The 24,329-nt window shown below is 46.3% G+C and overlaps 1 protein-coding gene across 1 annotated transcript in view; it reads left to right on the forward strand.

Moving 5' to 3' along the window:
* Positions 1-1,784: 1,784 nt before the first annotated feature.
* The window catches only part of LOC124776799 (phosphatidylcholine:ceramide cholinephosphotransferase 2-like), a 303,955-nt gene continuing 281,410 nt past the window's right edge, over positions 1,785-24,329 (forward strand). Inside the window, exon 1 of the mRNA XM_047251944.1 lies at positions 1,785-1,872. Within this exon, the coding sequence (XP_047107900.1) occupies positions 1,862-1,872 (11 nt within the window). The 5' untranslated portion in view covers positions 1,785-1,861. The remainder of the gene's footprint in view (positions 1,873-24,329) is intronic.

Raw genomic sequence — 24,329 nt, forward strand, 5'->3', positions numbered from 1 at the left:
ACGGCGAACGCCTGGTCTGTTGCAAGCATACTCATAATGGTGGTGTCTCCCTCTCTGACACAGGAAAATGTGAAACTATTGGCGGTAGTTGACCAACACACATTGTTCTGAGAGATTTCTGCAATCAATTAATTGCGCAATTCATTATACTTCTTAACAAATAGTGTACTCCTGAACTTAATTTTCCACCTGTTTTAAGGACTGACATACAAAAACAACTTTATGGTCCAGCAGCAACAGAATTCGTGCTTCTTTACCTTATTTGTAAATCTGAGGAAGTTACGTTTGTACTGGGTTGCTTTTACAATAAATTGTGAACATATTAGTGCTCTTCTTTAGGTATCTTGGTTGACTGTGGGGTGAGGAGCACTGAATATTAATGAAATATCTTGCGATTGTACACGTTGGGGGAGGGGGTGGGGGACAGAAGGAGAGGCAAGAGAGAGATACTTGTTTTATTAATTTTTTTTTTATCTTATAAAGTTTTTGCTTTCAGTTGCAGGAGGGGAATATTTATCTTTCCTAATGCGCATGTTTAAAAAAAGTTTAAGCTCAGCAGTATTTTCGATGTATGAAGCTATTTTGTTTCCTGTTTAGAATTCCTTTCGTTGAAAACGACTGTAATCTAATGACTGGCAACAGTTGGACATTTACAAATGGTTCAAATGGCTCTGAGCACTATGGGACTTAAATTCTGAGGTCATCAGTCCCATAGAACTTAGAACTACTTAAACCTAACTAACCTAAGGACATCACACACATCCATGCCCGAGGCAGGATTCGAACCTGCGACCGTAGCGGTCACGCGGTTCCAAACTGAAGCGCTTAGAACCGCACGGCCACACCGGCCGGCTGGACATTTACACATGTAAATTAGTTCACATTTCCAGTGACGATGTCAAACGAAATTAAATAAATAAATAAAAGAAACGAGTTCATTGTAAGGGGGTTGGGGTAAGTTTCGATAACAAAATGGATCAAGTAAATATAGTTACTTGAATGTAAAATTTCCGAGCTTGCAATGGGGCAAAGCATCTTCTCATATTGATCTACGTTTGTTTCGACAGGATTCAGTAACACAGAACTATGATCTTCATTTGTAGCTTTACGATAGTAAGAAAATCTTTCATGTAAATAAAACTGCAGAATCCAAAACAATACCAAACATTTTGTCCAAAAATAAGAGATTTATAGTGATAAGCACGCCCAGGCGTTTCTGCCTGCAAGAGACCTGGCGTTCGCCGTGCCTAGCTGACGTGACGTCACCAACAAGCGCCGAGGCCTTCCTTTGAGTCGGTGTTGGCTAAACACAGCGATTAAGCGTTTTCAGTTTCCGTCAGTGAGAGTCCGTCTAAGTAGACCGGACGAGTACTTCGCCTGTAGACTAAAGGTTCTGCGTGCGACGTCAGAACAGAGATAGGCACTGGGCTCGGAGGACAGCTGTCGCCCTCGAGAAGTTTCCGCGACAGAGGTGGAGCAGGCGGCCTTATTGACCAGCAGGCGGCATCATGCAAAGGGGCGGTACTCGACCCAGTGTCCTCCGGCCGGGCCTGCATATTTGATGCACCTGCCGGGCACGGCCGGAAGCTTCGAGAGAGCAGGGCGACAGCAGTAATTAGTCGCGCGCCTCTCAGGTCACTGCTGTGCCGTGCTGTGCCTGAGCGTGGCGTGGCCTCCGATTGGCCACTGGCGCAGTGCCAGCGGGGCGGGATAGAAGGACCGGCCGGCCGTTGCTGCCAGGCGGGCCACACACTGCCACGCACAGTAGTCAGCCAGCCAGCGACTGAACGGCCAGGCGCGACTGCGGCCGCACGCGTGGGACAGCGGCGGCGACTCGCGGCGTCCAGGGACAGCAGCCACCATGAAGCCCAGGTACGCCGCTGAACACCGCGGGTATTGTGTACTCAACACCACGGCGAGGCGCGCGCGACTTGCTGAACACTGTGCACCGTAATTACGAGACGAACTCGTTATACCGTCCTTTGCCGAACATCGTTACTCGCGTGCTTTATTGAACATTACGGGGTGAGAGTATTTCAGGACGCTGTGAATCGATTTTATTTTTTAAGGCTGTCACCTTTTCTGTGTTGCTGAACGCCATGAGGAAACTGCTAAACACATGCGGTGCCGAACACCGTAAACGGTTATTGCCATCATAGTGAATACTCAAACACTGTATTGCTGAACACCGCCAATAGTATCTACTGAAGAGCACTATTGAGCGTGTGATTTGCCTAGACTGTGTTCAGTAATCTGAAAGGAATCCAGGGCACACTGTATTGCTGAAAATTACGGGGCGTCAGTTACAATGAACGCCGGCATGGCATCCGATGTTCCGAACACTCTGCTTCGTAATGGGCTGGCTCTGAGCACTATGGAACTTAACTTCTGAGGTCATCGGTCCCCTAGAACTTAGAACTACTTAAACCTAACTATCCCAAGGACATCACACACATGCATGCCCGAGGCAGGATTCGAACCTGCGACCGTAGCGATCGCGCGGTTCCGGAGTGTAGCGCCTAGAATCGTTCGGTCACCCCGGCCGGCTTCGTACTGGGGAGATAAAGCACAGGACACAATATCTTGCTGAACAGTACTCTACTTGTGTCAACTGCTGAACATCACAGGCCGTGGTTATTTCTGAACGCTGTGAATTGCTCAATCCTTTTCGGTATTACTAAATGATGCGAACACGATGAAGCGTTTATATCACTCATCAGCAAAAAGCTGAAGCACCGCATTCCTGATCACTCCCAATAATTTTTACTGAAGCTCACTTCAAAACGTGCAATATGCCGAGCACTGCGCGTTGCTATCCGAAGAGAAGCACAGGGTACAATGCCTTGCTGAAGACAGACAAATCACGTTCATTGCTGAAAATTACAGCTATATGTTGCGCTGAACATTTTGAATTACCTATATTACAGACAAGTGCCGCTTACGCGCTTTCGAAGAATTTCTTTTGAAAGGACACGGCCTATTTCCTTTCCCAGTCAAGGCTTGTGTACTGTCCATGGTACCATCGATGGAAGACTTAAGCTCTAATCTTCTACACTGAAGATCCCGACATACTTGTACTTCTGAATTTTCGGAGGCGTGTGTGTTGCTAAGAAGATCCTGTACGTGATGAACACCAAAGTTGACATTTACTGTCTCTAAACACTGCACGTTGCAGCACTGCAGAACACATTTTACTGAAGATCGGTAATGTTTTATATTGCTGTTCAGTACGAGACGCGCGCGTTGCTGAACACTGAATCATTCTTATTCTTCGCGACTGAGGTCTCTCCTCTCTGGCTGCGTGAACTTTCAGACTGTGGCATTTCCGACCTTTTTGTAGGTGCCCCACATACCGTGTCACTTCCGACCAAACAGTTTTGCACAGTCGTACATACGACCAGAGCCTCCCCTACTGCTGCGGCTTTCTTTGACGGTCGGTAAAGCCACGGCTGAGCTATCTGTGGGCGGAAACTCCACGTTGATGTTTCGGGTCGCAAATTCCGCAGTCTGAAGGTCGAAGACACCACCTGTCCTAAGGAACACGAGCCGTGGGACTGGTTAATGCCATAGTACGCTTGTAGCGCTGAACGCTGTTAAGTGTAGTTATTGCTCATCTTAGTGGAAACTGAAGCACTGCGTTGCTAAACACCACCAACAGCACTTACTAGGCAACACTATGGGAGAAGGAGGAGGAGGAGGAGGAGATTAGTGTTTAACGTCCCGTCGACAACGAGGTCATTAGAGACGGAGCACAAGCTCTGATTAGGGAAGGATGGGGAAGGAAATCGGCCGTGCCCTTTCGAAGGAACCATCCCGGCATTTGCCTGAAGTGATCTAGGGAAATCACGGAAAACCTAAATCAGGATGGCCGGACGCAGGATTGAACCGTCGTCCTCCCGAATGCGAGTCCAGTGTGCTAACCAACAACACTATGGAGCGTGCGATTTACTTTCGCTGGTGCAGCCATACAACGCGTGTGGGATAACACCGAACCGACAGCGTAGTAAATTCCATCAGCAACTCAGCACCACTGTCAGTTCAGATCCAGGTATAATGCGTGTTCAAAAAATGGTTCAAATGGCTATGAGCACTATGGGACTTAACATCTGAGGTCATCAGTCCCCTAGAACCTAGAACTACTTAAACCTAACTAACCTAAGGACATCGCACACATCCATGCCCGAGGCAGGATTCGAACCTGCGACGTAGCGGTCACGCGGTTCCAGACTGTAGCGCCTAGAACCGCTCGGCCACACCGGCCGGCTAATGCGTGTTCACAGTGTGTGTGTAGAGGGCCAGCCAAGAACAGCGACGGCGTTTGCAGGGAGGGTCGTTCTGCCGTGGTGATTGCTGCGGCACAGGGCAACCAAAACACTGGCTGTGGGCGTCTGTCGGCCGCACAACGCTCTGTCCGCTGCTCCCCGGCTCGGGATTACGCAACACGGACCAGGAGCAGCGGTCAGTGATAACTTGCGTGCCAGAACGTAAACACTCTGACGTCGCTCCACCTCCTCCGTCGTGATAATGGAGCTTCCGTCAGGATTTTCACAACTTCAAATAGATACCTGTTCTTCGTGTTTTCTCGGCACCAAGATGCAGCTGGGGTGGAATCAGTCTAATAATAGTAGTAAGCTGATAGTTGAAGTCGTCAGTTCTTACACGCAGATATGAAACACACGCTAGTGACGGAAGTCGTACATTATTCTCTCGCTGCTTGCAGTTTGTGGGCTATTTTCAGGTAATTCCATCACCAAAGTGGCACAGGTACATGTCGTTCGTGTAGCAGACAACTGAACGTAATCTTAAGATATAAAATAAAAGAAAATGCTGGCGGCTATTACCGCGCTCTCAGATGGAACCGTAAGTAACAATATCTATGGACTGGGTAATCTATTCAGAGGCGCAGAACGCAATTACGTACATGGTCTCTGGAATCGCGTGACTCTGTGGTACGTATCTAGGAAATTTAACTTTTCCTCTTTTCACATATTTTGGTTTGCATCCGGACAGTATTTACTGTTGCGACCGCCACAAACAAACTAGCAGAAATTCTTGCTTTTCCTAACCAAAATCATCGTTCGTATTTTTCACAAAAAGTCTAAACGGTGCCCACTAAACGACGCTTACTGTCAAATACACATTTTTTTTCTTAGATTGATTGTTATTACAATAGCTCTGGCTGGCATCAGAGAAACAAGTGGAGAAGATGTATTTTCTTGCGACAATGCTTGAAAACATTGATAGACACAAAAATAGTCGTGTACACAATTAACGCCACGAAGCTTCCGGCATTATCCATCAGATCATTTGCATATGATCTTGAACAGTAAGAATCCTGTAACAACTCATTGCGGTACGCCCAAAAATATGTTTTTAATATATATAACACGAAGATTTCGCTCCTTTAAGAACGAATTATTGTGTACTACCTACGGGAAGGTTCTGAACCTCTTCAGAAAGCTGGTCTTATATTCTGTAATGTCATCTTTTTTTCACTAACCGACACTGCATGCTTCCTTCAGGAAGTGAAGGAACACAGCATCTAGCTGTGCACGTTAATGCTTTGTCGAGCTCTCTGATAAACAAAGCGGGCTGTTTTTACTACTTCTGTGTTACCAGGACCGTTGTTGATTCTCACTGAGAACCTTTTCGTTACTCAAAAAGCTCATAACACGCGACGATAATTAGTTTTCTACAGTTTTGTAATACAGTGACGTCAGAGACAGTGGACCATAGTCACGCGCATCTGACCGACGGCACTTCTCGGTTCAAATGGCTCTGAGCACTATCAGGTCATCAGTCCCCTAGAACTTAGAACTACTTAAATCTAACTAACCTAAGGACATTACACACATCCATGCCCGAGGCAGAATTCGAACCTGCGACCGTAGCGGTCGCGCGGTTTCAGACTGAAGCGCCTAGAACCGCTCGGCCATAACGGCCGGCCGGCCCTTCTTGAAAACGGGAATAATCTGAACTCTTTCCCCAATCGTTTGTAGTCCCCTCGTTCCTCCAGCGACCTACAACAACCTGCTGCTAGAAGGGGAGCACGTTCTTTCACATAATCTGTACAGAATCACATAAGTCCAGTTCCCTGGCGGTTGTTGAGCGATTTTAGTTGATCACTTACCTCAGTATCTGTAATTTCAGCTTTTTTTTTAAAATTTTTACTCTCCCCGCCCCAAAGATCCGATCGGTCGCAAATTTGAAACGAAGTGAAAATCAAAAATGTGTTACCTGCAACATTTAGCTACACTTCCCTACATAGTCGCCGCTCCGACTTGTGGACATTCGTCGTAGCGTGGTACCAACTTTCTAAGACCCTCGTCGAAGAAGGCAGCCGCGTTTGGTTCCCGCCAATTCCGTACATTGGTCTGCATCTTATTGTCTGTGCCAAAATGCTGTCCTCACAGCCAGCGGTGCATGTGAGCGAAGAGACGAAAGTCAGAGGTATCCAAGTCCGGGCTGTGTGATGTGTGATCAAAAACTTCCCATCGAAAACGCTTCAGCAGCATCTGTGTTGTGATCCACTTGCTGAATTATGTCATCGGTTGACACACGCTTCCTTCCCTGACTGCCAGCACCAAGAACGTCTGTACGTCCTGGTTCGAAGTTCCACCACCACTGCCGCAGTTTGCTGTCATGCAGAACAGTTATGTTTTGTGGGCTGCATGAAAACAGGCGGAATACCTTAGCGCGAAGACATCGAAAGACAGCACGCACTCCACACTTGGCGGGAGACTGTTGTTCTAGGCACATTACATACCCACTGTGCGCTAAGAACTGAAAAGTGCGACGTGACGCTATCGACGGGTATACTAGAAAAAAAAATGAAACGATTGTGTGGCACTGATGGCCAGGAGGCCTCATCCCGGGAAGTTTGGCCGCCGAGTTGCAAGTCTTATTTCAGGTGACGCCACATTGGGCGACTTTCGTGTCGGTGATGCTGAGATGATGATGAGGGTAGCACCCAGTCCACGAGCGGAGAAAATCCCCGGGAATCGAATCTGGGCCCGCTGCACGGTAGGCAAACACGTTACCACTCAGCTAAGCGGGCGGAATGCTAAGCAATACTAGAGACATTGCGCAACACATCTGCGCTAGCTTCGTTACATTTTCACTGTGGTTTTAATTTCGCGACAGATCGGAAAAAAATGGCTCTGAGCACTATGGGACTTAACATCTTAGATCATCAGTCCCCTAGAACTTAGAACTACTTAAACCTAACTAACCTAAGGACATCACACACGTCCATGCCCGAGGCAGGATTCGAACCTGCGACCGTAACAGTCCCGCGGTTCCGGACTGCAGCGCCTAGAACCGCAGAGCCACCGCGGCCGGCGACCGATCGGACCTTGGAAAAAAAAGGTCTCATGTTATGACTGAAAGGAGGAACCAGAGTACGATCTTCAGCAGTGAATCAATTTTGGTATATTTAATTCCTAATTTATGGTTTGTTTGTGTCATTGTGTGCTTCGGTGGTAGTGTGGTTACCGAGACATTGTATGGGATAGGTTTCATTTTGTAAATACTACAACGTTGAGTGACTTTCTCGAAAGCGTAGAATAGATTCCTTCTGACACGAGCCTCGAATTAAGGCGGAAGAAAAATGGCCTCAAACTCGAGGGAAAATGAAGCATTAATTATGACTCAATTCCCTTAGACTCGAACGATAGGGATCAGTACCCGGTTTTCATCTTTCTGTGGCCGATATAGATTTTCTGTTAGCTGCCTTATAAGTGTGATCTTTAAAACCGCAGCGGCGTGTAGTGCTATGCGGCCGTGTACCCGAGTGAAATCAGCAGCGTTCTCTCATCGCGCTCTAGATGGGACAGGCTGCACGTTCTTAGCGGCTAGCTTTCGCTTGCCGCGCTTACATAACCCAATGTACTGGTTAATTTCTGCCTGTCCCTCTCGCATTATAACCGCCAGATTTTAGAGGCGTATGTGGGTCTCATAGACCAAGAGGATGCACCACCATAGTTTTTTGTAGTGAGGTCGAAGCCTCTCTTCTTACTTTTGTGTCCGTCACCTTCCTAAATCTGAATGTATCGCAGAACTTCATCCATTCTTCTCTCACGTCGACATTCCCTAGCGCTTTGCTTCTGTCGTAGCGGAGACCTGGATTTGAGGCGGTTAGTACATATGAGATCAATGCATATCGGGTAATGGAAGTTGTTCTTGATATTTTTGGATACTTTTAATTGCCAGTAAGATCGTTTCAGCTTCAGGAAGTTGGACGAGCGCCAAGATCGGAAAACAGGCGCACTGTGTAGGCCTGAGTAGGCTACTCCTGTGATTATTCTCGTTGCCTCTCTTATAGAATACCTGCACGGACGCAGTTGTACCAGGCAGGTGCACAGTATTCTACCACAATATCCACCGAGCGATCCTTAAGGCGTCTGCCTAACAGCCCTGTCAGTTGCAAAACAGAATTACGATTCTCCAGTTCCCGCTTCGAGCCCCTCGAGCGTGACAGCAGTCGGTCCAGTGTTACTCCTTCATAGACGTAATTTTCTGTCTTCCGTTCTATTGATAGTACTGTCTTATTTGCATTGGGATATGGATGCCACTTCGTCTAATATATACGTAGATCAAATGAAACTATATGGTTCCAGAGATCTTTTCAAGTCTTAATCATCTGTGATGTACATATGCAGACTGAAGCGACGAATGAAAATTTGTGCCAAGGTCGGGATTCGAACCCAGGTCTCTTGCTCACTAGACGTGCTAACCACTACGCCACCCTGGCGCAGTGATTTTGCACAACTGCACAGACGACCCTAGCACGCCTCCCTCGTCAGTCCAAATTCGTATTCACACCTCAGCCCACTTGGAATTGTTCCTAGATTCAAACAGTATTACAGAGACTCTCCAACTGTATGAAACGGGGAATCCTACCTGAAAGCTGAGCAAAGGTGATTTGATCAAATGAAATTACTTAGGTTGTCCCACCTAGCCCAGGCATCTGCAAGAACTTTGTTAATTTTGATCTGACAGGAACATCGTTATGGTGAAAGCTGTTTGATTACAAAAGCCATAGTCCGCTTGCTTAGCTCAGAGTGCCGGCACAGTAGCTCAGCGTGTTCGGTCAGAGGGCAAAAAAAACTTAGTAAAGGAATCAACGATCAAATTGAACGGATGACATGTGACGTCCACCCAGACAAAACGCAACGAACAGTACCGAAAAAAAAATAAAAGTGGTAACGTATTTTCCTACCATGCAGCGGGCCCGGGTTGGAGATTTTCTCCGGCCGTGGACTGGGTGTTGTGTTATCCTCACCATCACCGAAGCGCAAGTCGCCCAATGTGGCGTCACCTGAAATAAGACTTGCAAACCCGGCGGCCGAACTCTCCTGGTTGGAGCCTCCTGGCCTTCAGTGCCACACGATCATTTCATTTTTACAAAGGCCATATCTGAGAAAGTCTCATGTGCTTACTCTACTGAAAACCACTGGAATTTCATTATACATATAATAAATAAAAAAGGTCAAAGGTATTTTAAAAAAAAAATTACTGTGGCCTTTTTGCGCCAGACTAGCTGATGTGCATGAGCAAAATTCTGTAAAATAAGTCTTTTGTAGGTGTCACTCGAAATTTCGGAGTAGAAATGCATTGAATATACGGACATTTTTGCGCTGTTGTTGCGGCTGTTTGAATGGAATGCCGATTGGAAATTTCCGCCATTCTCCGGGGGTAGGAGCGTCGCTGAGGCAAGCGGTACTCGATGTTTACTCCGCTCTCGGCGGAATAAATGGGGTAAACACGAGGGCACCGCGCCCGTTCACCTTGCAGAAGAGTTACTGGGACAGCGGTCACGACGTCTCATTCATATCTGCTATTCAGGCCCCAAAAATACCATAGTCCCATTTTTGACCAATGCTGACTACCATTGTATTCTTCCTTAGAATAAGTCTCCCATTTTCCATTGCATAAACAGTTAGGACTTTTGCAACCAAACAACTTTTGTCTGCACCATTATTTCGTCACATTAAAATTAACATAATTCGAATGCCAGACATCCTATATATTTAATATTTGTAGAGTGTATTAGGAGACGGCGCGGTAGCTCAGCGCGTCCGGTCAGCAGACTGGCGCCCTCTGTAATAAAATAAAAGAGTAAAGTTTTGATACGTAGACGTCCGCGCAGAAGCGATCTCGCAGAGGAGTAGCGACGACAAAGAAACAGACAGAGGGGGAAAAAGGCGATAAAGTGACAGGCTGTGGATCTAGCGGTCTCGGATTCGATCCGCAGCAGTCGTAGGATTTTTATCTGTCACTTTTTTCCCGGTGGTTCGGAACCTGCTTTAAACTGACTCGGTAAATCGGGTCAACGTTCGGATGCAGGGAACGGCGTTCCACCTCTAAGAGCACCAAGCGTAGTAAAGCACTGTGGTGTTCAGACCAACTTTCAGCTTGATGACAGATTTAACTTTTTTTAAAAAGGGTGTAATATATAGATTCTTCAGGTCGTTATTGAGTCTGGCTTCAAATTTTTCAAGGCGTTTGATATTAATGTGTATGTACATGGAAGTATTTTTCCAGAATGGTTTTTCACTATGCAGCAGAGTGTTCGCTCATTTGAAACTTTCTAAAAGATTAGAACTGTGTGCCAGACTGGGTCTAGAACGTCGGTCCTTTGCATTTCGTGAGCAAGGCTCCGCAATATCCTTTTCTCCGCGCGTGGTGGTCCTGCAAGTTCGCAGGAGAGCTTCTGTGCATTCTGGGATGTAGGCGACGAGGTACTGGCGGAAATAAAGCTGTGAGGACGGGTCCTGAATAGTGCTTAGACAGCTCAGTCGGTGGGGCACGTGCCCACGAGTGCCGAAGATCCCGGGTTAGAGCCACAGCCCGCACACTATATTAAGCTTCCAGGAAGTTTCACTGAATTATTTGTTTCATTTGTCTCTTTTGGTATTAGAAAAGCTACAGGATAATGAAGAGGCCGTAGTAGTGGCATATGCCGACGATAACACTCGTGAATAGTAGCTCCAGAAGCAAGCCGGAAGATGGTCCTTCAACAATTATGTCGATGGTGGATAGGAGTCAGTTTGTCTGTTGCGCCTGAAAAGACAACTTACATGCTTTTAAAAGGGAATCTTTGTAAGAGACCAGATCATGAAATTGAGCTACATGCCCATAAAGAGAGAGTCCTTCACGAGATACGTAGGGTCTTCTTGGACGAACGACAGAATTATGATGCGTATATTCAAGAATAGAGCAAGAGACCCAGAAACATTATGAACAAAATCATTACTCTCGCCAATTACGATTATAAGCTGCCAGTGTAAACAACAAGAACGTATTATAACGTTAAGTTAACTGCGATCATAGGATACAGTACGAGTGCTTGGCCCACAGACTTTTCCTCTTAACACCAGCACGGATATGTGGAATCGTTCTTCAGTTGAAGGGAGCTTGTGGCACTGTGTCAGTTGTTGCGTTGCAAGTAACATTTGGCATGTGTCCACTCGGTCTCCAGATGTGGGAAAAAGCGGCGATATGTTTACTGAAGAAGGAACAGTATCATCAAGTGCTGTATTTAATAGGAATACGGGCCACAAGCAAGCAGCGTATTCCAAATCAGACCCTCCATCTCTGGGAGGAACGATGGAATGATGCCCAGACAGCGAGGCGCACCTACGATATTCTGCCAAATGTAAAGCTGAGATTGAAGCGCTTGAATCCCTCAAGAGGCCTCACACCCTTCTTGACTGACAATGGGCTCTACGCCACCTACTGGCATCGAATTGGTAGAAGTATGTGTGAGGTGAAGAAATTACGCCAGAACAGACCATCAGCGGACGTCTGCTGTTACTGATCGGCAGCAACAGAATCGGAACGGAGATACGGCGTTGCGAAACAGAATGGCAGACGACGTTGCGAAACAGAATGGCAGATCTTGGACAACATTGCTGACGCTATTTCAAGAAAGGCCTGGCTAGCGCGTTATTTTATCAACCAACCCCCATCTCCTGCACCACGAGAGGTTGCGACAGAAGATCGATAAGCAATGCAGCGAAGGCAACTGAGGTCAACAAAATGGTTCAAATGGCTCTGAGCACTATGGGACTTAACTGCTGAGGTTATCAGTCCCCTAGAACTTAGAACTACTTAAACCTAACTAATCTAAGGACGTCACACACATCGATGCCCGAGGCAGGATTCGAACCTGCGACCGTAGCGGTCGCGCGGTTTCAGACTGTAGCGCCTAGAACCGCTCGTCTACCCCGGCCGGCTTGAGGTCAACAGCTGCGGCAGAAGAACAGCCGACACCGAATGCGCAGCCATCGTAAGAACACCACAGAGAAACGCAGTCGTGGGCCGTGTGTCGCCACCCAAGGAACCAGAAAACGGGTGACATGAGTCGGCCGTTGGTGTGTGGCTGCGCTCGCCACCAACAACAACGATGCTCCCTTGGAACAGGGGAGTCCTTCCCTGCAAGGAGGGAGCCAACAAGCAATGGAAGCAGCAGATGCTACCACAGCGCCCAAGGAACCGACAGGGCTTGCCTGTGGACCGGGGAGCCATGGAGTGCATTGTGGAATGTTACTCTAGTTTTTTTTATTAACACTAGAAATAGTATTTTTATATATGCGCATACATACAGGATAATTTTTCCACAGTGTACAAACTCTAGGGATTGATCGATGAGATGACTCTGAACAAAAGGGTCTAATGAACTTCTGTCTGTAGATGCATGGTTTTCATGCTAGAGACCATTTATTCAATCATACTTTGTTACAGAGACTGTGGTCTAGTACGCGCTGTACTATGCAGCCACAGGTACCATATACATGGTTTCCTGCTAGAGAGGACATATATCCTCATATGTCATGGCTCAGCGCCCTCTCCTACCATAGTAGTTGGTAATGTTGTATCCAATTCACTTCTCTTGCTGACTTATCCTGTTGTGGATGTGATACAGCGTTGTACACAATGGTTGCGTATTCGAATCGAGAGCTTGCCGAAATGGTGTTTACTTACGGAAAGACAACGGGCTGCGGGCAGCAAGGTTATATCACGAGACCTATCCCCGGCGACAACCACCACAGCTTTCAATGTTTGCAACAGTGTTTCGCCGTTTGTCTGAGACAGGGTCGTTCCAGGAAGAAGGAAATCGCGAAGGACGTACGCGGAATGTTCGGGCGCCAGACTTGGAGGAAAATGTGATTAACACTGTGGAAGGCGACCGCCGTGTCAGTACCAGGCATTTGGCCCGGCAGTACAGGGTAAGCCGGACGACCAGGTGGAACATTCTCCATGAGAATTATTCCTACACTTATCATTTGAAGCGTGTGCAGGGCTTACTAGCGATAGACTTTCCACATCGGGAGGAGTTTTGTCACTGGTTTCTTGACCAGGGAACCACGATTCCGGGATTTGTGTCGTCCATCCTATTCGCAGATGAGGCCATCTTTACGCGGTGTGGTATCTTCAATTTCGCAACAATCATCTGTGGGATAGTATGCAGAACCCCCATGGTATGGTCACAGCGGATTATGAGCATCGGTGCAGCCGGAATGTGTGGGTTGGGATAATTGGCGACCATAATTTTGGACCAGTCTTCCATCCACGTCGCCTAACAGACCGGGACTGTAGGCGTTTCTTGCGGCTGACTTTGCCTCCCCTGCTGGAAGAAGTGCCATTGATGATTTGAAGGATTATGTGGCTGCTACATTGTGGTGCTCCAGCCCACTTCGCCGTTAACGTGCGGTCGCATCTCAATCGTGTCTTCCCTGGTCGATGGGTCGGACGAGGGGGTCCAGTTGTATGTCCTGCTCGTTCACCGGATCTCAACCTGTACGATTTCTGTTTATGGAGCCTTCTCAAAACTATCGTGTATACAGAGCACTTTCCAGATGTGGAGACACTGGAGCAGCGTATTCATGCTGTCTTTCACACTGTTCGGATGCAGCCTGGCCGATGTGAACGTGTGAGGCAGAATATGCTACGGAGCGTACACACATGTGTTGAGGCACATGGAATCCATTTTCAACACATACTGTGATAGTGGCTGCATGGTACAGCGCGTATTAGACCGCAGTCTCTGTAACAATGTATGATCGAGTAAATGGTCTCTAGAATGAAAACCATGCGTTTCCGGACGTAAGTTCATTAGACCTTTTTTTTCGTTCCGTATCCTGTCATTCATCAATTCCTGAGTTTGTCCACTGTGGAAAAAATCATCCTGTATATTATTAACAGTGAAAATAATATGGTGATTGAAGGTAGTATTGTGTGGGATGAATTAATTATTAATGCATAATTTGTGTAAGAATAAATATAGCCCACGTTTAAATTACAGATAACAGGATGGAATAAATAGTGTCGTTCGTGCGCTTTTAGCTACTGCTGCTGTGAGTTATACGTCTGCTACGTTTTTTGATCGTGGCCAACGTTGCTGTTTTCTGTCTGGTTTAGCAAAGAGCACTGCGCCGTCCACACACTGTGCCGTGGCGCAGTCATTTAGCGACGTATTGCAGCGGTCAGCCAGTCCTATTGCAGCTCCCTGTTGGACGCCATGCTGCTAGGCACACAGACTGTTCATTACGTAATGGCATGTGTTCCACTTCGTCCAGCAGGCTTCCAAGTGGATCGAACATCTGCAGCTTCTGCGCGGCCGTTTACTGTCCTCCCGTGTCGAGATAATCACTAAGCAAGCGTTCCTGTGCTCTACGTCGATAGTCACGGTCCAAATACAACACCCGTTTCCACCGCAGTAATTCTGGAAAATCCAGATCTTTCAAAATTCGTTGCCATAGTGGCTGTTCTAGGCAAAAACGGAACAAAGAAATGAGCGAAAAATTTTATAATGAAGTCCGTCAACTGTCTTTTCCCTAACGTTTAGTAATCGCACATGTACATTTCGAGGCACATTTTGATATTAACGCGACAAAAACGTCTATCTGTGGGTGACACTATAGTCCGTTTCTAGTTGAAATTTGCAAAGTTATGGTAGGGCATGTGCGCGATGAAGAAAGGTAACCCGTAGCAGAGCTCGATACAGGACGTGAAAGCGAGAAAAAATTTCCACATAATCACAGAATAAAAAGTTCCCGGGCTTACAGCCGCGTCATGCTCCAAGAGCTTTCGACCGAAGACTGCTTGTCGATTGTCAAGTGGTATGACTGCCAGAGGGCTGCTTAGCACGGCCTTCCTAACAGCACTGTCGCTGTCATTCCAATCTTCTCCTTTTCCTTTATACATTCCACTTCTAATAACACTAAAAATGGCTTCAAAAGTGCTACGCTAATCTATACCATTTTAAATGCCCTTTACTATTATAATTATTATTTTTATTCATGTGAGTTATTACTGTTTTTGTCATTACTGTTATTATTCCTCTCTACACCTATGTACATACTCCGCAAGCCACGGTAAGGCGCGTGGCGGAGGGTAGCCTGTACCACTACTAGCGTTTCTTTTCCTGTTCCACTCGCAAATAGAGCGAGGAGAAAACGACAGCCAGCAGTCCTCCGTATGAGCCCTAGCTTCTCGCATCTTACTTTTGCGGTTTTTACGCGAATTATACGAGGGTTGTAACTTAAATAGTGGCAACTATTTCGTCACAACCGGTACAAAAGAGTTACATGTTTGCACCTGTTACTGTCCTTCAAACTAGTCACCACCGTTGTGTAGAACCAGTTGCCAGCGATGTGGAAGGCGTAGTATACCGTTAGCAGAGCCTGTTGCTGTTGATGGTGCGAATGGAGCGGTCTACTGCCTGTCGAATGTCTGGAACAGTACTGAACCGAATCTTCGGAATCAAATCAAAGTCACAAGGACTTAAGTCCGGGAAGTATGGTGGATGGTACAGTACTTTCCAGTCCCATCGACCGAACAGAGCAGCCACAGCTTGCGCTGTATGCGCCCGCGCATTGTGCAAAATGATCGGTGGGTTGCGCAGAAAGTATGGCGTCGATCGCTGTCCACTAACGCGGCAACAGCATGCACTTCTTCCTCAGAGACGCGAGGACGACCTGCCCAATGCATGTCTGCCACAATTCGCCGACCTTCGTTGGAAGCTTTTACCCAACGTGCCACTGTTCTGTACAGCAATGCCGATTCCCCGCACGCCTCTTGAAGACCTTGATGACACTGTTGTGCTGTACGACCTCTGGCACATTCAGGCTTGATCCAACTCCGTTGTCCTGTTTCGAAGACATAGTGACACCGTTACGCTAGACCGCTCGCTCACAAATGACTGTTTTTCCCTCGATTGTGCGCACGCCGGTGACGTGGGACGGGCGAGTCCATTTGCTCGGAGGTAAGGTAGGTATGTCAACAACGTGTGCTATCAGCGACAATAGTAGATTCCACTGCATAGTGTCTCCACAGCAGTGTTGCCGCTATTCAAGTTCCAACCCTCGTATGCTGACGGCAGCAGAACCATTCTGCAGTCATCCTCAAATGGCGGTTCTCTAATAGTGTTCCTAAAAAAAAGCTTTAACTTCGCTCCAGGAATTCCCATTTGAGTTCCCGAAGTAGCTCCGCGTTGTTCGAACTTACCGGTAACAAATCTAGCAGCCGCCTCCGAACCGATTCGATGCCTTCCTTTGTTCCGACCTGGTGTGGAGTCGCGACACTTGAGCAGTACTCAAGAATAGATGGCACTAGCGTCTTATACGCGGTCTCCTCTACAGGTGAACCAATCTTTCCCAAATTTCTCCAAATAAACCTTAGTTGACCAATCGCTTTCGCTACCACAATCCTCACATTTCAGATTACTTTAGCTTTATTCATTTATTATTATTGTTATTACTGGGAAGTTTTGTAATATCTATTGTATATGTTGTTCCTGGTGAGCTGTAAGAGAGCCTTAAGGCTCTAATCTGCTCAGGCTAAATGAGCAATAAATAAGTAAATAAAAATAGGTACTCTGGTTGCCCTTAGACATCGCCACATATGGTGCACGTTGTCTCGGCTATCGCTATTCGCCCGCTTCAACTACCCGTCCGCGGCATCCCACGCCATGCCGAGCTGCGGGCTGCCGTCTCTATTAAAGGTGTTGCCAATAATTTTTATGTCGATGGCCACCTTAATTACGCAGTTACAGAAGCAATTTACGTGAACCAGGATAGAGGTTTCGTTAAATGTGGTCCAGTGACCGTTTCCTAAAGCACCCTCAACTAAAGCGGATTTCTCGTGGTAGCAGAGGCGATAAAACGTCTCGGCTCCTTTTTCCGTTGTTCTACATCGCTCACTATATGTCCAACTAAAGACTCACCGCACCCGCAGAGTATTTTGCTAATCCCAGGTCTCATGAGAACTGCTACATCTCTGCCGGAAATTTGTCGGAGGCCTGAGGAGCAATGTAATTTTGCGCCTTTTCAGCACGTCGCTTATGGTGGGCGATGCGGATCCACAGAACGGCAAAAAGCGAGTTTCGTTTCCTGCTCCAATCATATAGCGATTCTTACTTGAGATAGTTGTCGCTGTTGTTCCTGAGGTGACGCAGCTCATGGTTATCGGCGTCTGATATCTTTCTTGCACGCTGCACCAATGTTTGCAACACAGTATGCGTGTGTGTAGGGTGACAGTGGCTGATGGGGTGGAAGTACAGGTCGGTGTGGGTTGGTATCCCGTAGACGCTGTGGCAGAGGCACCCATTAGTCTGGCGGCGGACTAGGACGTAGAGCAAGGGCAAGGCGTCGTCTTTTTCTACTTCGACAGCGAACTTGAAGTCATTGTCAATCCAGTTCCGATGTTGTAAGAACTCAACTTTTTCACATCCTTGAGGCCAAATGACGAACGTTTCATCAACTTACCGAAAGAAGCGACTAGTCTTTAACGGGATAAAGAACGTCACCAATGGAATGAGTATTGTAATTGCTAGAAGTAAAAAAGAGGTTACATGTTAGACAACTACGACATGATCTGTACACAAATTACTTAAATACTGAAAATTAATATTACTGGTTGAAAAACTGAATTAAATAGCCGGCCGAAGTGGCCGTGCGGTTAAAGGCGCTGCAGTCTGGAACCGCAAGACCGCTACGGTCGCAGGTTCGAATCCTGCCTCGGGCATGGATGTTTGTGATGTCCTTAGGTTAGTTAGGTTTAACTAGTTCTAAGTTCTAGGGGACTAATGACCTCAGCAGTTGAGTCCCATAGTGCTCAGAGCCATTTGAATTAAATAAATTATGAATGTGATTTGATTCAGGTTCATGTATTACTATGTTGCCTAGAGATACAGCAGATAAGATCCATTTTCAAACGACAAATTCAAAGGTTTTCACAGATGATGAGGCAATAAAGTCTATTAAACGAAAAGAAGACTAAGTCAGTCGTGGAAAAATGAAATAGGAGAACTGAACTCTCAGCTTGGCTGCATACCTAGAGATATATCTTCTGCCATGATCATTTTACGACAGAAGCACCACGATGCTATTCTGTGTTTTGCGCTAATTTTCAAATTACAAGATTTTCAGTCTTCCGTAGATATGTCGCGGGGCTCCGTGCAGTGGACAGTCTGTTCTTTCGGTTCATACGGAGCAGAAAGACTTGCCGTGTAAGTTGTTACAGAAATAGCAGCGAACATTCCGAACAGGAAGTGGCTGAGGTAACGTTTGAACAATGTTATCGCTTCCCTCATTGGTCCACGCACACACACACACACACACAATTGTTCCGCCGTTGCCGTGGACACCGTGTACTACAAGCCCGCTATAAATCTAAACTCAGATGTCATTCTGCCTTGTAACGAGACGTCGATAATTTCATGAAATGTGTCCGTAGTTGCGAATATCAACAACAATTAGCTATGAAATTATAATTAAATCAACACCCTAAGCTGTCGACAGGAGTTGATATACATCAACGTGGACAGTTGAAAATGTGTGCCCCGACCGGGACACGAGCCTGGGATCCCTTGCTTACATGGCAGACGCTCTATCCATCTGAAGTCTGGGGACCTGGGAGGCCAAGCATGATGAAAGTGCCGGCTGAGCACACGATTATCACCAAACGACGGGCGCAAGAGATCTTTCACGCGTCTAGCAATATGGGGTGGAGGGCCATCCTGCATTTTGGTTCTAATAAAACCCCATGTCATTCCAAGCATGTGTGTCAATTTTTACCTCTCTATCTACATTATTCCGTGGTTTATTAAGTTTTCAAATTTATACTGACTTTTTGATCACCCGGTACTTCTTTTAACCTCTTTCCAAGAGACTATGCATTACGTCCAACTCATTTTCAGGTCCTTTGCCGTCTGTGATAGAGAATGTGTCACCGGCAACCACAACGCTTCTCCTGGTGGCTGAGATGCCAGATGTTAAGTCCTTAATCCCTCCAGCAAATCCGATCCCAGAGCCGTGGTTCACCTTCGCATTCTAGGATCAAGGCTTTAACTCAGCCAGCAGTACCAGCTGCTAGCATGCTCTTCATTGGCTGCATGGCGAGTGACGCAACCATCTGTTTTTCCGGTTTCTGGCGGAGCCACTCCTGTCCGGAGGTCGGCCGGTGGTCGACACGTGCGGTGGCCGTAACTCGGCAGGTTTCCGCTGGCGGCGCCACCGCCGCGTGACTCACTGTAGCAGACAGCAGGTAGAGACGTCATAGCGCGGCGCCGCTTTCTCCTGGGCGCCGCTATTTCTGGACAAGGGGCGGCTCGTCTGGCACTTGTTTACAAACAGCTGCCGCCGCTGCTGCGCAAACAGAATAGCTAGCGAAACCAGATGCCAGCCATTGCGGAGAGGTTCCACTGCCAACCATGTGTGCAGCGAAAAAGGGAGAACAACGACGAAGCTTTGTGGCCCTATTGTCACAACGAAGCTTCCACACAGACCCTTCGTCTTCTAGTGTGCTCCGTCATTACAACGCGTATGGCGCAGAAGTGTCCGGCACGCCATAATGTCGCCGTATATTTGCTCCTACGGAATTTATTCAAAATGGTTCAAATGGCTCTGAGCACTATGGGACTCAACTGCTGAGGTCATTAGTCCCCTAGAACTTAGAACTAGTTAAACCTAACTAACCTAAGGACATCACAAACATCCATGCCCGAGGCAGGATTCGAACCTGCGACCGTAGCGGTCTTGCGGTTCCAGACTGCAGCGCCTTTAACCGCACGGCCACTTCGGCCGGCAATTTATTCCCATATCAACAGTTTTCTCTTCATTTTTAGCTGTCTTATTATTGTAATTTTGCTGTGAAGTGTGTGTAATAGTACATTACTGCGATAGTGAATGAAACTGTAAATCGCGATAGATTCAGCATATAGAAAAGTCAAAATTATTTTTGGAAAAATTAAAAGCAAAGGCTTCAGCGTTAAGATTATAAAAATAATCTCACTCTTGAACGCAGTGGGGAAACCAAATAGATGGAGAATACTTGTAGGACCTCTGCGAGATAAGAGAACTAACACTAGAATCATAATTTTATAGAGCATTGTAAGATATCAAAGGAGACAGAAGTATTGACAACAATCCTTGAAATTGACCATTCACCTCCTCTAGGTTGCTCTTCAATTGAAATAAACATTTTATGAGAAATTTGATTTGCACGTTTTTTATTCTACATACGAGTATAGCATTTCATATTTACGATGGATGTTGCCGTACCTGCTGTTGCTGTGCTAAAAACTCACCAGGGATGACAATGAATGTTTTTTTTCCTCCCTGCTGCACGGGGCGTGAACTGTAGTAAGCACGTAATACTATTTTTGTGATAAGTCTTAGTAATGCCCGAATGAGCGAAATTAGCTAATCGCTAAATGTAATGACAGTTTTTTTTCTTTTTTAAGTAAAGAGAAAGGCAGCCTGTAGCAGAAAAATGACTACGGAAGAAGATTTTAGTGGCTGTGGACCCACAATAAAAAACCTTTGCAATTTGTAGAGTCACTGGATGAAATAGCAAGCAAAGGATGACACACGTTAATGTATAATCTATGACGCGAGGACATATCATCTATTTAATCCCGAAGATAACAGGCAAATAAATGCGAGAACTATAGTACAGCCAAGTTATCCATCCAAGTTTTTGATCGATGCTGTATGGGAAAGAAAGGAAAAGAAAGCTATTGGGCTGTTAGATAACGATGAGTGTGGCTTTAGGAAAGTTAAATGTACCAGCGAGGCGGTTACGTTTCATAACGGAAGCAAGTGATCAGAAAATATTGGACAATGTAAAATGGTGCAAGTTTTTGAAATACTCAGAAAAACATCTGTACAGTGTAGGGAAAGATGCGTAGTATACAACATGTACAAAGCCAAGAGGGAACAATAAGAATAAAAGACCAAAAAGAAGTGCTAAGATACAGAAAAGTATAAGAAGGCGTGCAGTCTGTCTCACGTAATGTTATACCTGTACGCCGAAGAAGGAATGATGGAAATAGAACAAAGGTTCATAGGTGGGGTCAAAGTTCACAGTGGAAGTATATCAGTGATAAAATTTGTCGATGATATTCCTATCTGAACTGACCAGGTAATGTCTCGTTGGCAAAATAATAATCGTGTTCCGTCGGAACGGCGCGTGCGTTTCTGAGACAGGAATGAAAAGCATGAAAGAACACAGTCGCAGCGAGAAACATTGTAATACGCTCAACTTAGTGCAATAAATTCTCGTCTAAATCTTTATACAAGTCCTTGGGCAATTCTGGGATAATCCAAACTACTTAACAGTTCGCAATTCACGTCCAGCTTGCAATCCACAGAATGAAACTTAAGTCAAATCTTGAGACCGGTTCTGTTGTGCTACACTCGTAGGGAGAGCTGCGACTGCTGCTGTGCAGTGTGCGATTTGCAGGGGGGGATGGGGGGGATTTCCCCCCCTCTGCATCAGACCATCCCCTCCTCTGGTTTTAGTTTATGCATCCCAACCTGGGATGTTTATTTCCCATGCACTGGAGTAAAACTTTACATATAATTTAAATTTTTGGAGCCGAACACTGAAAGTTTTTAATATGTCTTACTATTAATACTACTAATATGTTTCAGTTTTCTATCATCAGAATAAGTACAACTTTTCACAAATGTGCCTCTTCTTTTTGAATTCCCCTCGTATATCTGTACCCGTATGTAGATGATTTTGTAAATAAGCTTTACCTATAATGTACTTTTAAAGATATAACAAGGGATGGCTTTTCTGATAGTGTATACGCTTCAATAGTGAGTTTCGACATTAACATCTATTTATAAATAGCTGTTTAACCGTGCGTAACGTCACGGTCCAAGCTAGTAACATATATAATTCTACTAACCCCCTAAGACATCCCCCCCCACTGGTAAAAGCACAAATCACACTCTGCTGCTGTGACGACGCTCGGCTGCTGGTAGACTGGAGCTAAACTCGGCAGAGCTGTGGGCAGGCGGCCTGTTAAACACGTGATCCGTGGCGCCGGTAGTGCCTCAGGGGGCGTGGCAGTCGGGGGGGGGGGGGGGGGGGGCGGTAGAACGGCACCGCTCGCTGTCAGACAACAGCGGCAGCTCACACCTGTACCTGCAACGAATGCCCCCTGTGTGGTACCGACAGGCTACGGTATCACACTATCCTTCATAAGATGGGATAAAATTACAGGTCCTACTGAATGGAATAAACCCTGAACACAGATTGCAGACTGAGAGTAAACCGCAGAAAGCCAATGTAATGAGTAGTAGCAAAAATTACATTACCGGCAAAGTAAAATTCAGAGATTCAGACCAAGTGGTAGACGAAATGAAGGAATTCTGGTGCCCAGGAAGCGAAGTGAAGCATGAGGGATGAAACAAAGTGGCCGTAAGAAACAGAAAAGCGAAGGTATATGTTTTCTAGTATCAAACATAGGTCATAATTTGGGAGAGAAATTTTGCGAGTGCACGGAATGAATCATGGAATACCAAAAAGTCGGAAAAGAAAAAAATCGAAACATGTGAGGTGTCAAATGGGAAGTTTGTCAGACTCAGCTCCACCCTCCATAAACTGGGTTGCTGAGCAGAAAATGAACATGTAGGACAGTTCCTGATTACATGAGTATCTCCCAGAAACATATGTGATCATGGACGACAACCTTCAGATTCTAACTAATGGCCAGGCACACCGTCAAACGTTTTAACTCCCATTTCATTTATTCCCATTCACGATTTCCGTCTAGCTACTCGGATTATTGTGACATTTATAGTCTCGTGGCGGCTATCTACCCTTTAAGCTTCCTCACATCAATGGTCATTATGCTGCAACGAACACAATTGAATATAATGCTGTGTCTGTTCCTTGTATCCCATTGTCAAAGGAGAATTCACCCTTGCCTGGCAAAGGACACACTCAGAATCAATTACAGGTATTCACCAAGAAATTCTCTAAAACTGGTAAAGTTCCATGCATCTCATGATAGTGAGTTGTAGTTTTTCGCCAATATTGTACAGAGCATATGAAAGTGTAACAGACGTGCCTAGGAAGTGCGTGTGTGTGTGTGTTGGTGTTAGTATCTTCTCCCAAATTCCAGGATCGATGTGACACGCAAACAGCAGGCCTCATAGTACCAGCACTGTGAAGTTTATAACCTCCTAGCACAAATAGGAGTGGAGATACAGGCAAAAATGTGTTTCTATCGTCCCTGACATATAGGCTGCTCTGCACAACAGGCACTTCGTATGGAAACAGTCGGCCAAATTAACCTGCTTTGCAGGACAGCCTACACTTCAGGGACAAGTTACTGTTTTGCAGGAGACTGATTTGGACTGCCCTCCATGACACGTGTATTGTGTGGTAGTAGTATTCATTTGCTTAGTCGACCGGCTTTGCATGGCAGCATGTACATCATGGGAAAATAAATGATTCAAGCCGCTTGCTGTGTAGCCTGCTATGAATGACAGGCATGTTGTGGGAGTAGTATTGGCCTGCTTTATTGAATTGTATTTCAGGGGTTACTTATGCTGATGAACATTGTTGGGACAAGTTGAGATGGATAGAAGAGGTGATATATGGAGTGAGGGGGAGGAGAAAATTGTCAGAGAGAGAAGATGAGAGAGAGAGGACAGAGGAGAGGATGGGCAGAGTGAGTGGGAGGGGGAAAGTGACAGACTGGGGAGGAGAGGGAGATGTATGAGGCAGGTGGAATGTGTATTGGGTGATGGGCGGGTGACAAAAGAAGAGGGCGAGGCAGAGATGGAAAGGGGAGGACGATATGTTCAGAGGGGGGAGAGGAAGATGTGGTCAGAGAGAAGGGTTTGGAGGAAACAGACAAAGAGGGGGGAGGGGGGGGAGGAGGAGATGAAGAGAGAGACAGTGGGGAGGAGGATACAGATAGAGGAGGGAGGATGGGGTGGACAGACAGTGGGAGGGAGAGCTAGACAGAGAAGGGGAAGATGACGTGTGTTCAACGTGTGTGTCAAATGCATATGTGATCG

The sequence above is a fragment of the Schistocerca piceifrons genome, chromosome 2 (genome assembly GCF_021461385.2).
Source record: "Schistocerca piceifrons isolate TAMUIC-IGC-003096 chromosome 2, iqSchPice1.1, whole genome shotgun sequence".
NCBI lineage: Eukaryota > Metazoa > Arthropoda > Insecta > Orthoptera > Acrididae > Schistocerca > Schistocerca piceifrons.